This window comes from Tyto alba, unplaced genomic scaffold (genome assembly GCF_018691265.1).
Source record: "Tyto alba isolate M040663 unplaced genomic scaffold, T.alba_DEE_v4.0 Super-Scaffold_1, whole genome shotgun sequence".
Lineage (NCBI taxonomy): Eukaryota > Metazoa > Chordata > Aves > Strigiformes > Tytonidae > Tyto > Tyto alba.
The window spans coordinates 29,966,666-29,987,691 of record NW_024881261.1 but is presented as its reverse complement, the minus strand read 5'-3'; the positions used below and the strand labels follow the sequence as shown (position 1 = coordinate 29,987,691).

Genomic DNA, 21,026 nt, shown 5'->3' with positions numbered 1-21,026 from the left:
TTCAGTGAGACCAAGATTTTACCACTTGATCTTTTTGATCCAGGCAATAATAGTTTCATAAATTGGAGCGTTTGCACAGTAAAACTTTAACCAGAAACGGCTGTTCTCTATTGCTAAACATGATTGTTATGGAACGCCTGACAAATGAGTGTGAAATGCCTTCAAGTGTCTCAATACTATCTTTCTTCATAGAATAAAATAATTACCTTGATGTGCTAATCAAACTTGTAGTAATGCTGACCCCCTAGAAAGATACATTTATACACACATTACCCCCCATAGCATCTGGTCTTCACAACACAGAGCACTTACTACATTAATATTGAACAATACACTTACTCCAGGTTTTCCTTAATAAGCAGAAATTGTCGAAATGAGCAGAATCAACACTGGTAGAAGCTCCATGTGAAGTGAAAACTCTAACAATTTCCTTAATAAGCATCTTTGTAGTGGAGTATGGACTTAATGCAAAGAGTGAAGATCTGTTTAGAGAAAAGAGGCTCTTACAAAGTATTAGTTTGGGGACTATGATCAGCACACACAGCAGAAATCCTCTTGGAGGAAACTAGCTCTTGTGTATGAGCCCCTTAGTGTTTTTACTCTTAAGATAGTGTGCGTCGGACTGATCTTGAGCTTTGTGCCCGTAAGAATCAGTGAAGAATTTGTCTTCCTGCTGTTTATTACTTACAGTCATATAACTGTACTGCGGACAGGACAGACCACAATATCAGGCACTCCACAACTTAGTGATTTATCTGCACATGCACTGCTGCATTTTTACTAGAATCATTTTAACACAGAACCACTCATAGAAGAAGGCAAAATACCCAGTTCAGACTTAAGACTTAATAGAGAGAAATATGCTCAAATGGATAAGATTAGTTGCCAATAAGAGAAATCCATCTCTTTTTCTCCATGTGTTCTTACTATCTCATTCAACAGGCTATGACATCTTTATGAAACTTATACCATCTCAACCAATCCTGAGGCATTTAATATCAAAAGTGTGACTAAATCACTGAGATAAAGTGAAATGCTATTGCTAAAGTGAAATGCTATTTGGACAACTGAGTAGCTAATTTACAAAGACAGAACCTGATGAAATGAGTACTTTTCAGCTAAATCACTGTCATGTTTTGTGCAGTTTTCCTACACGTCATCTTATGAAGACCCATCTTTGCTTATACTTTTCTCCCTGAGCATGAAGAAGCTATGGTTGCTGCACTGCTGAATTTTCTTAGAAGGCCTGCAAATGTGATCTGACAAGTCAAATGATTGATTGCACCTTGTCTATCTAGGCAAAATCAGGGAAGTCCTTCTAAAAGACAGTGGGAGATTGACACCAACAGTAACATATGATTGGTATGAATAGTATGCAAGTCAGAAAAGTTACTTGGACCAACTGGCTAAATTAGATGCTTCCAGAGTGTCACAGAACATATACTTCAAGCTATATTTAAACTTACAGTTTTCCAGACATGGGATGGCCAACAGCAGATTTAGGAAATCATAAGGTGTTTGTAAGAGGAGTGGATAGAAGTTGATGTTTCAGAGGCTCATCACTTCAGAAGGTGCTTGTTTAGCAAAAGTGCTGCACCGCCTCTCATTCAGGCACCATGAACCCAGAGCTCATGGCTCGCCAGCGGGAGAGCGCGATTCACAGATCTGTCCCTTACATAAGACTGTAACCTCTATTCACAGCCATCTGCTGTGGCTGTTGTGTAACAAGCCTTAGTCAAGTGTTTCTGCCATCATATGGTAAATTTCCTTAAAATACACGTGCAAAAAATCACTACACAAAGACCTAGAAATTTTTTAACTAGATGCAAGTTTCAAATTTCACAGATGAATGGTAGTTTGGAAAGGCAGCCTTCAAACTCCTCTGCATGGGGTGGCTGTAACTTCCTTCTTGATTTCTAGCATCTATGGCTTACAGGAACACACACTGATCAAAACTATTTGTTGACTGGGATTTGCATTGCTAGACATCTCCATTTTCTATATTCTTTGGGATTCATACTGAGATCAAATAAAAGGAATTTCCTATTTCATTAATATCCTTCCACATATAGGCAGTTTTTCAAGGAGAAAGAAACCATGGTTTTGAGGTTTGTTTGTTTTGGTTTCTGTATTTTTTTTTGTTTGGTTTTGTTTTTTTTCTTCCCTGCCGCCAAAGATACTGCATCTATCTGATGCCAGCTTCTCTCCACAAATTTCTATGGAGATGCAGTCTTCACAAGTGAATTACAGAAGACCACCTATTGCCTAAAAGTCCTGGCAAAACAAGATATACTTCAGAATTGAAAGTAAAAGAATGTTGAGTAACCAGATGCCAATACATTCTTATCTTCCAGGAGAAGAGATGAAGAAAGAAGAACAAAGAACTAATGCTCCTTTAAAACTAATAAAAGGATTGTTCAAATTCAGACTGAATTTTTCTATGTTTCCAAATAAACCTGTGTGACGACTTATTTAAATGTTATTTTAGCTAATACTAAATATAGATAGATATGAATTTGATAAAGGCTGACAATTCATTTGAAACTGAAATATGAAATGGAGATCAATTGTAAACCCTGCTTCATTCTTTTCAGAAAGCAAGACAGGGGGTGGGTGGTAGTGTTGTGCAAACTCCTTGCTTGTTATTTTTCTAAAAGGGCTGGAAATTTGATGAAAGTAGAGGGGAAAAAAAAGCTGTTATCGCACACAAAAGTAATTAAAGCAATTCAATTTAATGCTGTTTGGGAACAGCTCTTACACCAGCAGGTTTTTTGCTGTTGTTTTCACTTCAGAAGAGTGGCACAAACTTAGAATCATAGAATTAATCTAAACTATTCCCCCTCTAGATTAGAAACATGAAGATCATCAACACACTTGCGGGTTTTAAAATCTTTTCTGTGATACTGACAGGGAAAAAAAAATAAATAAGAAAAATCACTGAATTACATCTATACTGCACTTTCTGTACAAGTCACTGTTAGCTTAGCTATAGAAACAATATTACTTCCAGTTGTTTCCTATGCATTTAAATTTCATTTTTAAGATTGTAAGAAACAGCTATATTATCAAAACTGATAATGATTTTGAGTGTGATTTTCTTTACCCACTGCATTAGTAGCAAATTTGTGATTTCAATTGATCTTTCTTGGGCTTAAACTTTTCAATATGTTCTGACAATGAACACATTCACATTTCCATTTATTACTGGTGAACCATTTTACTCATGCTTAGTTAATGTTGTACTTCTGGTTCTGAGCATTTCACTCCAGTTCTGCTGAATAAAGCCTAAATTCCTATTTCAAAGGAAACAAACAAACAAAAGAAATCAAGAAGATTCATGCTATTCACAGAAAGTAAAACTTTACCGCTTCAGCACAACTCAAATTTTAAAACATGTCAATTTTACAGTCTGTATCCTGAGGTGTCTACCCATACTTGATCAAAGAGGAGGGAAAACATGTCCCTCATTCCCCCAAAGATATCTGTTCTTCCTTATTTTACCTTGGTTTCATATTCCCCAGCTTGTTTCTCATGTGATGCATCTTTTCTCATCTATAGATAAATTCATTAAAACTTCTGAAGTGACTGTGTTGCTTTTCTCTTTTATTGCTATTTCTATTAAGGCAAATCCTTTCTTCCTTTCAATCTTTGATGTATCAACACTAATCTAGGATGATTTGTGATGATTTGAACTGGAGGGACTCTGTTTATATATCCTTATAAAAAACCCTATTAGTTAACAGAAATGCCATACCCACTTGAATGGATGCTAACAGTTCTCACACTGACTTGTCATTTTCAAGGACTTCACTTGACCGTTGTCACCACATAGCTCTTAAAATCTTACAAGACAATTTTACAAAGTTTTACAAGGCAATAAAATATTATCTTTTGGTTATTTCATTTTTTGTAAAAGCTTAATATCCTAGAGCATCATTAATAATTTTTATTCTGTGAACACACAGTTATGTGGCACTCTTCTTTGCAATTAGATTGTAAGACAGCATAACATGACAGTCACTACAAATGAAACTTGGTCTGCAGCCACTCCTTCCATAAGCTTTTTTTTTTAATACAAACCAGTCTTAAACTGATGACATAATTTCTGCAGAAGGGCTTAAAAACCTTCAAAGTCTTTCCAATATCAAAATCTTATTTTTTCCTATGTCTCCTAGAAATCCAGAAAGGAGGAAAAAACAAATTCAAGAAGAATGCTGAAAAATTCAGAAAGGTTAAGTAAAGTTGACCAAAAAATTATTCAGGTTCTAGAAAAATCAATCATTAAGAAACTCAGAATTTTCATTTATTTTATTTATTCAGATTATTTGAAAATATATTCTATAAATATTTCACAGCTGTGATGCATTTTTTCCTCTATTTAATGACAGTGCCTTTATAGACTACCTTCATTGTGTCCAGTGCAGTTAACAGAAAGTTCAAAGCCAGCTCTGCTTAAAGGAGGAGGCTGAACCTCCTGAGTTCTCCAGCCCAGACTCCTCTTTCAACCTAAATTATCCTACAATCTTACAAACACAAAAGTGGATGGGGGGCAAGGAAGAAGAAAAAAAAAAAAAAAAGTCAAAAGAAAAGCAAAAATCCCAAGATTTTGTTTGGTTTTTTTTTTTTTTTTGGAAGGAAGTGAGTGTGGGTCTTGAGGTTTCAAATACTTTTCCAGAAAGACAGGTTTTTTCCTTTTTAAACTATTTGGAGTTGTTTTACTTATTTACAGTCCTAGTCTTCCAGGAGAGAGTTTTTGATCCTTTGCTACGTGAAGAGGTAATCTAAGAATGAATAACTGCAGATTCCAGACATGACACTTGAAGGTTTCTCTTTAACGAGATTCAAAAAAAGCATGATGTGTGCAGTGTTGTCACAGGTTAAATTATTATAAAACCACAGACTATAGCTAGCTCTGTAGGTACAAGACTTCTGACATTTGAAAAAGCCAGTTTAACAGACCCAAAGTGTAACATGGTGGAAACCAATAGGAAAAAATAACAATGTAGAAACAAAGTGTGCATTTTAACAGAGAACATAATTGACAAATTTGGGCTGTCCATAAATTTTGTGTGGAAGCTGAAAAATCTTGAAACCCTCAGAGCAGGGATGCTAAACAAAACCTGTTTCTAGCAACTAGCTCATGCTGATTGCAAGTGGTTTACAAAAGAAGTATGATCAGTTTACGGAAGGAAATACATGATGGGGTTGTCTGCAATAGCAGGAGCATGGCCTAATAACCTAGTAATAAGATTTCCATCCTGTTTTTCTTGTTTTAGAAAATAATGCATTTATTTTGAAAAAGGATTGGATAATATTCCCAATATCTGATAGGAGATCCCTCCATGCTTAAGCTTCTGAGGTCAAATGGGACAAGTTGAATGTTAATATGACAAATATAAAATTAGTAATGCACATTATAAAACTCAAATACACTTTTTGCATAAGAAAGCAGCTTTCAATGTTAAGAACAAAATAGTTGAAGGCAGAGTTCAACAATTTTGTAAAAAAAGGGGTAATGTGACAAATCCATTCTCAACGCCTTGTTCACCATGTTGGAATATCCACACAGAACAGCCAAAGATTTAAGGGTTATACTTTGTCCCAGTATAAAAACCGATCAAAATAAATATCCACAGCCTACATACATCTTATATTTCAAGACTCTTTGGGCCAGGCAGGTCTACTCCAGAACACTATAAAGGATAGTACATGAGTACATTTGTACAATTTATGTTGCATGGAAGTTCCCAATCCTATAGATACACACAGGACTACATATGCCTGAAAAATGACTTGTACATAAAGTTGCATTTCTAATGTTGAAAATGTGTTATACCATTGCCATGAACTGTATTTATAGAGAAGTTAGCCCAGATGGAGAAAGCTGAAATAACATTTCAAAAAAACTCCTATCCTTTTCTTCCAGCATGTGACTGCTATTTCTTTTCTCTTTGTCCCATTAGTAATTCCTCCATAGATGAAGGAGAAGATGACTGGGAGGGAGTTCAGGGACTTGTCCTACCCAGTATTATCAGGGCTGACAGATTTCCTCCTCTTGTTAGTGACTGTCAGCATGGGTTGCATTGTCATGCAGCATGCAGCCTTTTCCCTTATTTGTGATATTATTAATTTTGTTAGGTTCTTTGTGGCCTCCATGATTTAGACAGGTGTCTCCCATATTCCAAGATTAACAATCTTCTCAAACTACTTGTGTTTGGATTGGGGATTTTTGTTGGTGTTTTTTTTTAAGCGTCTTTCACTTACAGCCAGAAAACCTGATTAAGAGTAAAGAAAGTAAGGGAAGTGGAAGCTGTAAATGCCTATGATGCTCGAAGATCCAGTGCAAGGGCCTGTGTTTGGGGTGTTTTGACACCGCTCTATATGTGTCCTACATTCATTTTCTTATGAATTTGATCCTCACTTTGAGCTGGAAGGTAGAGGGTGGCATATCTGGCTGCAGTAAGCCATGGATGACAATTCAGGAACTCTGAAACACCATCAGGTAGTTTCAAAAGGTTTCCTGAAATCAGAATCTTAAATATCTTAACCATTTAGTTTAATTAAACTACATGTACATGATTTAGCATGCATTAATCCATATTAAGTATCACATAATTTGTATTCATATCTGTGATGTAAAGTCAAGACCTGTCTCACATACACCTAAAATGAGTTAGGAAGCTGGGTTTGGCCTGATACTGTTAAAACTATTGCAGAGCTATATCACATTATTTGTCAGTATGCAACCTCAGATAACAGCTATGCTGAACAAGCTTGGTTTGTTTCAGAGGGCTATTTGGAAAAAAAACAAACCAAACCAAACCAAAAAACAAACCAAAACCAAACAAAACAACACTTGCATATATAAATAACTAACAATTTTAAGATAACATTGCTATTTTTCACATGACTGTGGTCCAGATTCACTTACAAGTGAATGTCCTGAAAATATAACCTGCACTATCACAGGCAAGGTAGGATTAAAAACATATTGCTTCAGTATTTCACACATGCAAAATTCAAATAAGCTAAATATTGTTATCAGATGCATCATTAGCAGTTCTGAACACATTTACTACTGAGAATCCTGCGCAACTCCACAAAACTCAAATGAGCCAGGACTCATTTATAAAGCTTGACTGACATCAAGCAGTGTTGGCTACGTGCAGTCCAGACACAGGAGCTCTCATCTGAGTGTTGAACTTTTGAAAATTAAGACTTGCATTTAATAAAAACTGCTTCTTTCTGAAGTCACCTCCAAATTCACGCTTTAGTGTCCTTCAGCAGTTCTCTTCATAATTCAAACACACATTCAACTGTAAAACTAAGTTTTAACAATCACCAGCGCCTTTGGAGATGATCATATTACACTTGACTACTGTGTCAAATACTTTTTACACTCCTCAGATTATGCAAATACAAAATATTTCTGCTTCTGAGTGCTAATTATCAGTGTGGTACTAATTTTTTCCACTGCCAGAAGGAAGCTAAATACATTACTCATTTAACCGCTGAGCAAAATGCTCATGTTGTCACTGTCCAGCTGCAGCAGAAAGTTTCTAGTATCTCTCTTTCAGGCCAGGCATGCTTAGAATAAGTTCATATGCACATACATACACAGAGATATATCACACTATGCCAACACACAGAAATATATGTGAACAAAAGCTTTTCCGCTTATGAATACAGATGAGGATCAAGTATAAGTTAAATTTCAGGACTGGGAAAGTACCTAACTCACATTAACTTTCTTTATTTATATTGGAAGAGGGGCCATTCATGGGTTGTAGGTGTATCCAGTGGATTGACATCAACATCAGGCCAAAGTCCCCTGCTCTTGCATACACTAAATAATATAATTTTGAAAGACAGACTAAAATAAAATAAAATAAAATAAAATAAAATAAAATAAAATAAAATAAAATAAAATAAAATAAAATAAAATAAAATAAAATAAAATAAAATAAAATAAAATAAAATAAAATAAAATAGCCTTTGTAGTCAGAAGGTGTAAAAAGGACATTTCAGCAGAACCTTAGCTTACTGAGCAGGATCAGGTGGCTGAACAATTTTACGGGAACAATTCAGGCAGAAACCAACCACAGTAAGTAAGCACTTCCCAAGTAAAGAGATGCAAGTCTGTGCAACCAACACAATGCTGCAAAGAAACAACAACAAATCTGTCTACAATATATAAACACTGGAGGGCTTTTTGTCTTGTTAGATGTAGCTTAATCTGGGAGTCTCTTCTGGGCTTTGTATTGTATCTATATGAATTTCACCTCTACTCTTGAGTGAGTGAAGCTAGAGTCCCCTGTTAAAACCAAGTCAGAATAGATACCACTCTGTCCTGTTATTAACAGATCGCCCTTCCCCCCACTTTTAGGATACCAAGTACCTTTTTCCTTGACATATATAGAACTTCTGTGTTGACACATGCACATAAAACTTGGCAGAGGTAAAATCTTCTTATTCATTATAGGTTCTGCACTTTACCATTAAAGGTCAAGCAAAAGGAAAAGCTAAACCAAATACAAAGCAAACTATAATGGGAGCTATACAACATAGATAACTACAAAACAACAGGTGTCTTTGGCAGCAGGCTTTCACATGAAAAAACACAAGAAAATAAACAGAAAGCACAAAACAAAGGACTAGAAGAACAACCATTATTCTTCAAAAACACAAGCAAAATAACTCAAATAAAATTTTAAAGGGCATCCAACACCAGAAGACTTAATAAGCTAAAGTTTCCAGGTATAAGAACAAACCCAAGAGATTAGATATGACCCTTTGTTGTATGTCACATCATTTAAAAATTTAAGATAAGCAACAGTAATTACTAAATGGATTAAACTCCGAGAAATTAGTCTTGGATAATATTTTGACACAGTTTTATAAGTCAACAGAATTTAAAATGGGCAACAGTGAAGTTATGCAAGCATAGACGAAGATGGCATTCTGGCATATACTGAGCAGTGTAATAGAAAGTTGCACTTTGTTTCCACATAACTACCTGAAAGTACACCTGTACTCTGCAAATACTGAGCAACTTCACTCATAAAAGTGAAAAAAAATTGAGTTTTATGTAAACTGATATCAGGTATTTTCAAGGAGATTATAATCTCTGCAGTGCCAGACAATATGAACTTTGGACCCTGTACTTCTCGACTGTGTAAATTTATTTGTTCTTGAGTCAAAAGTAGAGAAAGATGAATATTTTGGCTTTAAGCAGGGACAGTATTATTCCAAATCATAAGGAATCAATTTCTCTGATGGCGTGCCCTGCTGCAGCAGCAGATATTTTATTAGAACAGAGATTAGAGGATGTGTTTTTATCCTACCAACAAAAGCAACACTGTTCTCTACACACAGCTGCAGTGGTCCATAATATGCTTTCTGACAATAGGCAAAGGGTCATCTCACATGGCAAGAATAGCCTCCAGGATGGATTAGAAAGATAAGAAAAACATTTGACGTACTTGGATCTGACAAGATTGAGTCGGTTTTCGGCAAAAATTGGTCACAGCGGACTCCTTGGTAGCCCTCTTTGCACCTGAGAAAAAGGGGATAAATGACAAACATACGCATGCGGTAGTAAAAGGTTAATTTCAAGGTAGCAAAATCAACTGAAATTCTCCCTGACAATGCTATGAGGGACTTGCATATTTACAGTTATTTCAACTATTATGGAAGCAAGGTTATTACTGAAATACAATGGAAGCACATAAAATAATTTGTATTTCAAAATATTCCACTCAAACCTTTTCAATTACTTTAGAAACTATGAAAAGAAACACCATTTAAGCATAACCCTTCTTTTAAATATCAATTCAGTGAAACAATCAAAGAAAAATCATCTATAAAATAGACATATTTTTAATATTACAAAATATAATTTATTAGTTAACATAAAGCTTTATAAAGCTTCTGTACTGTACAAACCATCAGATTAACAACTTGTTTATCTCTGGGTGTTTGAATAAGCAGCGAACATTTAACTAGCCATTAACTTTAAGCCTAGTTTACGCTGTGCTTAGAAGATAACATGTCTAGGCATGAGAGACAACATCAGGCATTGTTTTGTATGTGGACAGGCTTAGATGTCTGCGGGTTTAGATTTTAAAGCACATAAACCAGAACACCCTTCCGCCTTAACAAACAAGAACTGGCTTTGACTGAGATTCTAATACTATTATTTATCTTGAAACTTTACTTTAAAGAAATTTCATTTACTGTATTTGGATTGTTCTCAGAAACCTCTCTCATTTCAACTAAGTGTATCAGAACCACACCTTTAATTATTTATTTGCCAAGCAGTTTTTCAGAGAAAAGTGATGGATGCTTTAATTATAAATGATAGCAACAGGGACTCCTTGTCTCCCAAAGCTCTTGCAAATCATATAAACAATATGCTCAAATCAGCATCACCACCTTCCATTAGGATTGGCAACTGCAGCTTGAATGATGTGATAATGTCAGAAGAAGTTATCTGTTCCTTCACAATGTTTCTACTCAGGCTTCCTCTAAAAGTTGCCTTTTAAAGTGCTTTTGGTTTAACAAATTAATGCTTCAGTGAGAAGTGCATCTCACCATCACTGATTCGGGGATTAGTAGACACGTTTGTGAGCAAATATGTAAATTATAAGAATTCCTATCAGGCCCAAAAATGTTGTAAAAATCTACAGTAAGAAAAAGATTTAAAAACTCCATTCAGGTATTATTTCAAAACCTCCCCTTTTAGCCTTTCTCTCTGATGGCTACTTTGAAGATCAACTTCTGTATCACTATTCACCTATCTATAAAATGACTGACTAGGACAAACTGAATTCAAGTGGTCGTGGTCATAAGTTATCTGTCAAGGAAAAGATGTTATATTTTTTTATTAAATGCAGAATATTCAATTAATCTTGTCCCCTAGTCAGAAAAACTGAAGAAGTCTCCATATACTCAGACACTGCTGCATGCACCTTTTGCCTCTGATTATGAAATATCAGAAGTTACCTCACATCAAACAAACTCTTCTCCAGTCTTGAGGAGAGTTGGTAGACCTCATTTCAAAGCTTAAGAACAACCTACATGGGTAGGGATTTTCTTGTATTTGCATTAGCATTTTCTATTACCTTTTTGACATACATTTGTACCTGCCTGGGTTACTGTTACCCTATTACAGACTTAAAACTCTTTGCTAAACTGTTGGTCTGCAAGTCATAAAAGTGTTAATCACACAGCCTAATTCCAGAACTGAAAACTTTGATGCTACGTGTGAGGATAAAGAGTCACAGACTGGTATCTCCTTGAAGAGCTTTACTGAATTTTCATCAGCACATTTGAATACCCACAGCCAGGAGCAGGCAGAGCAATGATACAAGTACCCTCGACACTAGCAGGAGCAAGCCCTTCCCTTCCTCTCTGATGGCCAGTGGGGCACACCTGAGCCAGAAGCTCTGCTGCCTTCCTTTCCTCATCACTCTATTCTTCACATAACAGAATAGAAATTTTGGACTATCTCACTTCACATCTAAGAAACAGAGCTTTCACCATTTATTGCAGCTGTCAGATGGCCCAGGTAATTAATTTTGGTCCATCTAATTAAATGCTGGTACCAGAATTCAAGGAAAGAAATTTTGCTGCTATCAGCTGTTAGGATAGATTTGGGAGTGTTTCTTCCAAAACTACCATGTCAGGGGCCAAACCAAACATCAGTCTTTTAGTTTAAGAAAATATTTTTTTGTATCTTGCAAAATTGGTAAGAGGTGCTGTAGATATTTTCACCTTCCATTTATTTTTGTTCACAAGGGCTACATTTTACCAGTTGCAAATACAGCAGATGCCAATAAAATTGGTGGCCTCGAAAACAATCTGATGGGAGACTTTGGTAACTGATAGAGTATCACCCCAGTACAAGACTCAAAGTTAGATGTGTTTGTGTCTTTGTCTTCCCAACTTTGTAAGAGCAATGGGTTGGAACAGAACATATCACAGAGTCACTTCGATTTACAATTTCTCCCTTGTAAAACTCAGCATCCCTGGTACCTGACTGAATTGCACGCTGCCACAACTATGCTATGCAGTCTGGAGATGGGATGTATTTCTTCTCTAAAAACGTACTGGCTATCATATCAAGCTATTATTTTTATCCTGATTTTATCATACATATACTGCTGCTTTTCTCCATTACTATGAAACTGGATCACACAGTGATCAGCTGATTGACTGACCTGGATGAATTTAAAGTAATATTTTCACTTACCTGTACACTTTGATGAACATGCCATAAGAGGAATTTATTTCTGTTACTTTAAAAATTTGGTACAGAGGTAGCTGATATATCAAAGAATAGATATAATCTTTCAATGTAATAACATAATCTTACACTAACATAACAACTACTAAGGCCATATATACCTTGTTTTTTTTAAATTATATTAACTTAAGCAAAGATAAAAACTATGTCTTCTATAGTCTCATTAACAAATTATTTTTGTATTCCATGACACCAAGTAATAGCAATAACTCTTCTGCCAATATCATACCAGAGTTCTAGCCTTTATAATTAAGTCTTATGAAACTGAAGTCTTGTAGAATATACATTTGACAGTTACAATGTTATGATGTGACAAAAGCTGACCATGTTGTGGGATCCTATAATCTTTGCTAAAGCATCTGCCATCTGCCTTAAATGGGCAGATGTGATAGCTGTGCCCACAATACCTGACATGCATTCATGCAGCTAACTGGCATCACACCTCTAAGGAAAAAAAAAATCCAAATAAAACACCCAACCCACCGCAAAAAAACCCTATTAAAACAGCATTGTTATGTCAGTGTTCAGGAAAGTCCAACTGAGGTTCTTCAATATTGGCATATGCAGTGTCAATGATCACATTTATATTTATGGAGGTATTAAAAAAGCTGCGACTAATCAGGGAAATCTTGATAAATCTTTGATACAGCTGACTTTCAGAAACGATCATCTGTTCATCTAACAAGCAAATATTTATTTTATATACCTTTAAAAAAAGAAAATGAAAAGAGGATAAGATATTGCTTGTAGTGAAGCAAAAGCTCTGATCTGCTTGTGGGACCCTTGCAGCAAAGAATGGAAAGGACAGTCTAAGCTACATTCCCGCAACACAAGTCGCTTCTGTGTTGAAGCACTGCACCGTATGAACAGCCTCGGGCACATGCTTAAGTACAGACCATGCTGAAGGGCTCTGTAAATAGTGTTAGTTACAGACTCCTTGCAAAGTAAATCTGAAAATGGAATTTGATATTTTACATTCAGATTTTCACAAAAATAACTGTATCTGTCTAGGCTCTAGTGCAAAAATATCAACAAGACTGGATGAATGGAATGATTTAAATATTTCTGATTAAATGTTATGAAAAGAGAATCACAGGTGGAGCTAATCTGCAGATGACAAAAAACAGTACATCCCTAAATTATACCTGCTAAATTCAACTAAGATTATTTTATCACATGTTCTTCACATCTTTCATTGGTAATGTATTTTCTCTAGATTATGTTTTTTGCAGTCAAAGACAAACTGCATTGTACACTGCACTTGTGGAACACATTTCCCATTCCTGGTGAGAAGTTCTTTTCTTTCTACTCAAGCATATTTGCACTTAAGTATTAAAAAGTAAGCAAAATATGAGCATTTATTCAATCTTTTTGTCTCCATTTTTAAGATTAAATAGTACTAATACATGTATATTCTACTCAAAGAGATCACATATATTTTCTGCAGACATTTCTCGGAATTGTTTCTTGTGTATTCAAACTTTATGGAGCCAAGGGAGATTTCAGAGATGACTGCATTACACGTAGGAATAACACAGAACTCCAAATCCCTGTATTTTATATGGGACACACTAGTAGAAAGTAAAGTGAATGGGGGTGAAGGGGATGGCAAGTTGCTTGTTAAGTGAAGGTGAAGAATAAAATATGTCTAAAATCATCAGGAGAAAGGCACAGTATTACAAAGAACCTACTTAAAAGAGTTGGATAAGGACATATAAAGCTTATGGCCAAGAAGCCATTACCATCACAGTTGACATTTTCCCCAGATACTTCCATAGAGAGCTCCATATATCCCTTTTAAACTGAAATAATTTATTTCTCAAGGGATGGTAATGCACAGAAGGTGGGAAAGACAGTGGCACCAGCAAACTGCAGAGGCTATGAAAGACAATAATGCCATGAACACCCATCTCCTTCCTTCTTCTCTATGATACTGCCCATCCATTTGAAATGGAAATAATTCTTTTTCTCCCCAAGTGTGGTGATCACTTTGCCTTTGGCCATGTGAAGAAGTATGCATAAAATAGTTTCGCTGCACAAAGTCCAGAATTTGGCAATCATAAGATATATGAGTTCCTCTGAAATAGAAATTTTGAAAATAGCATTTGTAACCTCAGTGACAGACTACGCCAGAAGACAAAGCTGTAATGCTATACATTGGGAAAATAAGCATATCCTACTCCAAAAGTGATCTGTGACATTTAAGAGAACTGTCTTAATAGTGCAGTGCCCAAGAAATGAATTTATATAAATCTGTAATTCAATTCTAGCCTCATAAACAGAAGTAATCCAATTTAAAAGATGGACTTAATAGTACCTATGAAAAACAAAGGTTCATTTTTGCAGTGTATCCTGACCAACACATGTTTACTTCTACTTGTAAAATCTACAAAATGACAATCTCAAAAATGCTATTAATTAGAATGATCCATCTCATAATTTCACTGGATCAGTTACAAATTATTTTCTCATGACAGCCATTGTACTGATGATCAGATGCCAATATGAGTACATACCACATCTCTTATTTATTCTCTAAGAGAGGAACTAGAGATCATGATAAAGAAATATTCCAATAGTCTATAAATTTTGATCAAGTATTTATTTTCACACAGACAATGGGTTAGAGAGCCAGTAAAGCAAAGAATATACAGTAGCAAGCCATGACATTGTATAGGCCATTGGGTTGTCCCACAGTCTAGCCTGAAATAGGCCATAAACAATGAAAAATAATTCTGCTCTGCATGTAAGGTAAATATAGGCTTCTGTGCCTGCAACCAGAATGACCTTAAGTGGAATAAATGGCAATTTGTATTTATTATTGTGATTGTTATTAGGCAAAAATTTTATTCACAAGGGAAGAAAAAGGTAATCCTGAGGGTCAAACAGGATGTCTTGTCATTTTACGTGTACATCATGCCACCATAAGCAGAAAATGGGCTTCCTAGATTCAACAGATTAGACCACTGAATCACAATTGAGAACATTTCTCAGTGGATACCATGCTCAGAGACAGAAAGAAAATGAACCCTTCATAAAAATCAATAGTTCGCTGGTCAGGAACTCACCTGAGAAGTAAGAGATTCACATTCAGTTCTTGGTGTGAAAAAGAACTTGGTGTATTAAAGACTTGAACCTAGGTTTTCTATATTGCAGAAATGTCCTGATCACTTGATTATAATCTATTCTAGGAAGGACTGTTCTTGTATTGTTCTTGGGAGAAAAAAAAAAAAATCAGATATATTCCATTTCATCACAAAATAGATTAGGGGAGAGAAAAAACAAAACAAAACTATGAAAATGAAGTTTCCAACACATGTATAAGTGAGTGAAACAATGATGTGTTGAGCATGGGACAGAGGAACTACTGCTATCAGGCAATTGTTTATACCCAACAGAGTTTGTACTGAAATACAAAGCAGAAGTAATATTTTAACAACAAATCAGCTAATATGTATTAGAGAGCCAGAAATTTCAGTACGTGGGAGACAATGTATATATTGATCAGTGCTGGCAGAGATGACATTTTTCTCTTTGCAAATCCATTTCTGTAGTTTCACAATGGAAAGGCTATTTCAAGTTGACATGACTTTTCCAATATTGTTTCATAAAAGGATCATGCAACAACTTATGAGCAAACTGTTAAAAGGAAAAAGACTTCTTAATTGTGAGAGTGATTGTGGGTGTTGGACTGTAGGTACATGCAGGTTGCTGGCGGTAAGGGTGTGGGGCAGGGGGCACAGGTGAGAAGAAGAGTAGGAGGGTGACAGACCCTAATACAAAACCAGTTACAAAAGCCTACCATAGCAATAGAGGAAACTGCCCTTCATTAATTCCTCCTGTGATTTATTTAACACTCCATCACACATAACTGAATAAAGCTCAATCTCTTCCTGAAATCAAGCACTGGACCTTAAAACTATATGAAAAAAAATGCAGGTTTTCCTCAATTGTTTCCATGAGTGATATAGCACATCTACCTCATCGCTCTCTGACCTATTAAAGAGAATTAGTTTTTAAAATATGCTTCTCCCTGGCAGGCTCTATCCTTCTTTCTTGTCCAAAGATGACAAACTGTAGCTATTTTGTAATCAGACTTTTAAAATGCACAGATGTGATCTTCCATATGGATTCACTATCTAACACAGCCTTTAGGTCTTGTTAGTGGTAATTTAATTATAACTCATAATGAAATTGTCTAAGTCATACATGACCACAAAAATCCAGTAGCAGCTACTACTTTATATCACTATAGTAAAGCAATGTCACTAGCCAAACCATCCATTTACCCAGAATTTACATACACCATCAATAAGTAAAGCAGAAAAAGCAAACGTATTTTTGACCACCTTTAGCAACCTCAAGTACAAATATCCAGAGGCTTTTAGCACCAAGAAGCAAAAATGATACCTTTTGTGCAAAAAAGTGTAGACAGAACCAGTCATTAAAAGGTATGTTTAGATAGGTGGGTCTCTACTTTAATGTGGTGTGGATTTATGACTGCAGCACTATGTGCACCTCTGTGACCAGCATGAAGTTCTAGCACCTATGGTCTATGTTATGCCCAAAATATAATCTACTAGCTAAATTTAAACTGAGGATAATATAAACAGATAAAACCAACTAAATTAAATTAAAATGAATGCATGGCATTAGAAAGAACAAACCTGGAGACCCAATAAGGAGTTGGGTAAATACAGCATTTCTTGAACACAGACGTGAATCCCTTCAGATGGGAAGGCCAGAACACTTACACAGGACACTCAACCCCTTCCTCTTTTTCTTGTCTGTCTTTCAGATTTTTTTTTTTTCCCTAAAATAATCTCCACAAGAGAGATGTAACTTACTGTATAATAAAGGTTTCATATCAGGGTTGGAACATACTTTATTTTTTTGAAGACCTTGTAATCTATTATGTGATTGAAATAAGATAAATATCTGCCTTTTTCTTTTCTTAAAGAAATAAGGTTGATCTGTGTAAAGAAATAGTATGATTCTTACAGAATGGACAATATCAACTTTAAGAAATAAAAATCACTTTTCTGTCAATTTTCTTTTAAAATGTTGCAGCTGTTAAAAATAAGTAGAGCGAGTAACCACAGAGGAAATTATACTGAAAAGGCAGTCAAAGAAGGGTAAGAAAAGGTTTTTTTTCTATATCATTTGCCCTATAACTAGGCTAGCTGAAACATTCTAACATCAATAGAGAAATTGAATCAGACTTTTTAAAAATCATACTTATTATTGGTATAATTCACTGTATGTTTTCAGGATGTAAATTGTCAGTGCACCTCTCTGAAATAGGGAAGCACTATTATGTTCTTGGTGAAAATGGCATAGAGATTAAAGGTCGCAGCTACAAATACCCAAGTCATTGCCCAGACGTAGATAATACAACTTTCAACTAATTTGTTGATGCTAGTGTTTCAGGATCCTTTTTAGCCTTGGAGAAACTAAATGGGGATACTTTAGTAAAATCTGAATTCTCTAAATTCTCTGTAGTAACCATTGAACTAAATGAGGCTTTTAGCATTTAAAAAGGAGTTATGTGGATTTGACTTAAATGCCTCATCCAAAGTTACCAGGAACTACTGAATGATCTGGATGGTTTTCCTTTGTCTTTTGTAAAAGGTAGGTCAGAAAAAGAAAAAAAAAAATTAAAAACAGGTGTTAGTAAAGCCATTCAAGACATCCAGACTTATGGCAGCATCTGAACTAATTATTATTTCCTTCCCCTCAAAAACAGACCAGGTTCTTTATTTGAAGGTGTTCCCTTAATAAAAAATAAAAAAAAAAAAAAAAAAAAAATGAAGTTTTATATACTTAAATCAATGCATATAGCCCATGCAGACTTGTTACACAGTGGTTCTACAGTATTCACTTAAAACTCAAGTTAGGTTCTGTATCTAAAGATATAAATTTATTGTATTCTTGATAGTTACTTGCTATCAAATTTACTTGGGGCATATCCACATGCAGGTCAACATTTCACACTAATACACAGGCTTTATGTTTTTTGTGGGATAAGAATTACCTTCATCCACTAAGGATAATGAAATCCTTAAGAAATTATTTTCCCCTTTGTTTCCATAGTACATATATCTGGATACAAGTCTTATGCACAACAATTTGAAGTGGCAACATGGCAAATGATTGCAATTTAGTTTCAACAATCAGATTCAAGATGAAAAAAAGATTTTGCATTTAGTTCTTTATTGCAGCAAGCATGTGAGAATTTGAAGAGGGTACAGTTACAAGTCAGCAACAGGTAGCTAGAATACAGTCATGATTCTGATGCTAGTGAGTAGCATATAATCATGTATGTAGAAGGCACTGGGATCTAAACAGACCCTGGTGCTTGTCCAATCAAAATCAGTGTATTAATTTAAATCTATATAAACAGACAGATGCTTAACTTCAGTGCTGAATGGAGCTTAGCTGATGTGAATTTCCATCTCTGGTCTGCTACCACATCTATTATTTATGTCAAATCTTGTTATGTAGCTTCAAAGAAAAAAAAAAAAAACAACAAAAAAATCCCAAAAACCCCCCCAAAAATAACAAACCCCAAACTTTTACTTGTGATAGAGCTAGGATGAATTCCATGATTTCAAGAGATTAATTCCTCTTCTGTCCTCTATACTTCATTTTCCATCATATATTTTAACAACAGAATTTCTAGTTTTGAAGTCCTTTGTTTCCCTTTCAGTTGGAGAACAGTCTTTAAGTAAGACTGTATTCAGGAACTATCAGACCCAAGTGAATTGGGATGACTAGAGAACAGACATCACGATTATCATCTGGCTTGTTCAGTCATCAAAAGAAATGAAATCTTTCCCTCTCCATTCTTAGGTCAATAATACAGAGCAGCAGTTTATTGTGTTGGAGAAAAATTCAAATCTGATAGCACTGCATTACTCTGCTGAAAAAACCATGGTTAGAAATACAACCACCACAGACAGAATTGGGCAGAAGCAGTCATCAAAAATAAATAGAGGGGTCAAGAGTGACGAGCATTTTTATGCCAAAAATAACTCACCTGTAAAAGGAATCTAGGAATCCTTCTGAAGTATTGCCAAATGTTTAGCTCTTGATATATTCCAATGGACAAGGAAGATGAAAGGAGCAAAGATACAACACTTCCTTCTGAGATTAAGAATACTATTAAACAAAATGATAGAAAACCCCCAAACTTTACTAGAGTAGGGTATGGAGGAGCACTTCAACTTCTAGTTTTCACAATAAAACTGGATTTGGAACAACACTGGAAAAAGTAATCAAGAACACACAGTCAATGTTGACAAGCACAAGGTTGCACTCACCTTATGCTAAATCTTTTAAAATTACCCCAGGAGACTTATTGCTTATATCAATTAGAAAATCATGCTTGGTATCAGCTCAATTTTTCACAGCTGTGCTTGAGTAAAATCAAATGTTATGAGGTTGACAAGTGACAACTTTTACTCAAAAGTTCATACACAGTTCTAATTCCGTCTAAACAGTCCTTATAGTACTTTATGACTCTGTCTAGGTCAGACAGCACTGGATTGGCAACACAATTCTTTCACAATGTAAGTCTTGATCATTAAAAAAATATACTACTCCAAATTTAATAGAATAGCAATATCTGGAAAAATCTTTTTTAAGAGACAAATTGTGAATAGGCTTAAACAACATTTTTAATTTTAAGTTGAATTTTTTAGTCTTTAGCTTTTGTTGCTGCTGAAATAAGGAAACCTACATTCTGTGCTGAGTAAACTTCCCGAGTGCCAATATTAATTCTAAGATCTGCAAATGCTAGATTAAATTCGTGAGAGGTGGGCAGATGTTTAACAGGACCTTTCAGAAACAACCCTTCAAGTGACTGCACTTGAGAACAGCAGTTTCTATATTCTCTTTTGCTTTTTGAAGGAAGATTTTAGTTCTGCCTTGTATCAGGAGCAAGTTGCCACAGTCTGTTCATTTAAGTAGTTTAATAAAAGTTCATCTCATATATCCATAGCAAACCATCTTACTATGGCAGCATTCTGACCAGCCCCAAGCATGTCATCATGCAGTAATACTGCCTCTGCCCCAGTGCTTTGTTTTTCAAAATTAACTCAGGAGAAAGATCAACACAAACTCCTCCTTAATGACAAACTTCAATATGTAATCCACCAAAACATTAGCAACTGTCTTTGAATATCATCTAATAAACAAAACGTTTAACCAACTAACTTAGCAATCATTTCTTTGATGTTTTGGATTTAACCAACCAGAAAACACGAAAAGCTTTGATTAGGTTTTCAACAACATACCTCTGCTGTGTGATAAATGATTTACTACGGATGATAAATGAATATAGTCTTTTATTGTGTATTGCATTCATCAGTTATGAGAAAGCTTTTGAATAAATGGAAAATGATTTCATACCATATTCAAAGCCTCATGCAGCTAAGGCACAGATGAAAGCCACATTCAGTACTTGAAAAAACAAATGAAAATGAGACCTTTGCTTTATGTTATGTCTACCCAAGATTACCATCTTTATAAAAGCCCTTCAAAACTCTTCTTGAAAACATCTTTCAGGGACTGGACTTAAGTAGGAAAAAAAGATGCTTGAAAATCAATAAAGAAAGGACTAAAAAGTTGTAAGATTTATAGGTGCTATCACAGTGTTCGGTAGGAACATACCTCACCTTCAAATGGCCATCTGTTGAAGATAGCAATTATAACAATA

The 21,026-nt window shown here is 35.2% G+C and overlaps 1 protein-coding gene across 2 annotated transcripts in view; it reads right to left on the bottom strand.

Annotated features, from left to right (window-relative positions):
• Positions 1 to 21,026, bottom strand: part of NRG3 (neuregulin 3) — a 412,334-nt gene that overhangs the window by 103,329 nt on the left and 287,979 nt on the right. For both annotated transcript variants that reach the window (XM_042788554.1, XM_042788559.1), the window contains exon 3: positions 9,483 to 9,556. In XM_042788554.1, coding sequence (XP_042644488.1) covers positions 9,483 to 9,556 — 74 coding nt within the window. The remainder of the gene's footprint in view (positions 1 to 9,482; positions 9,557 to 21,026) is intronic.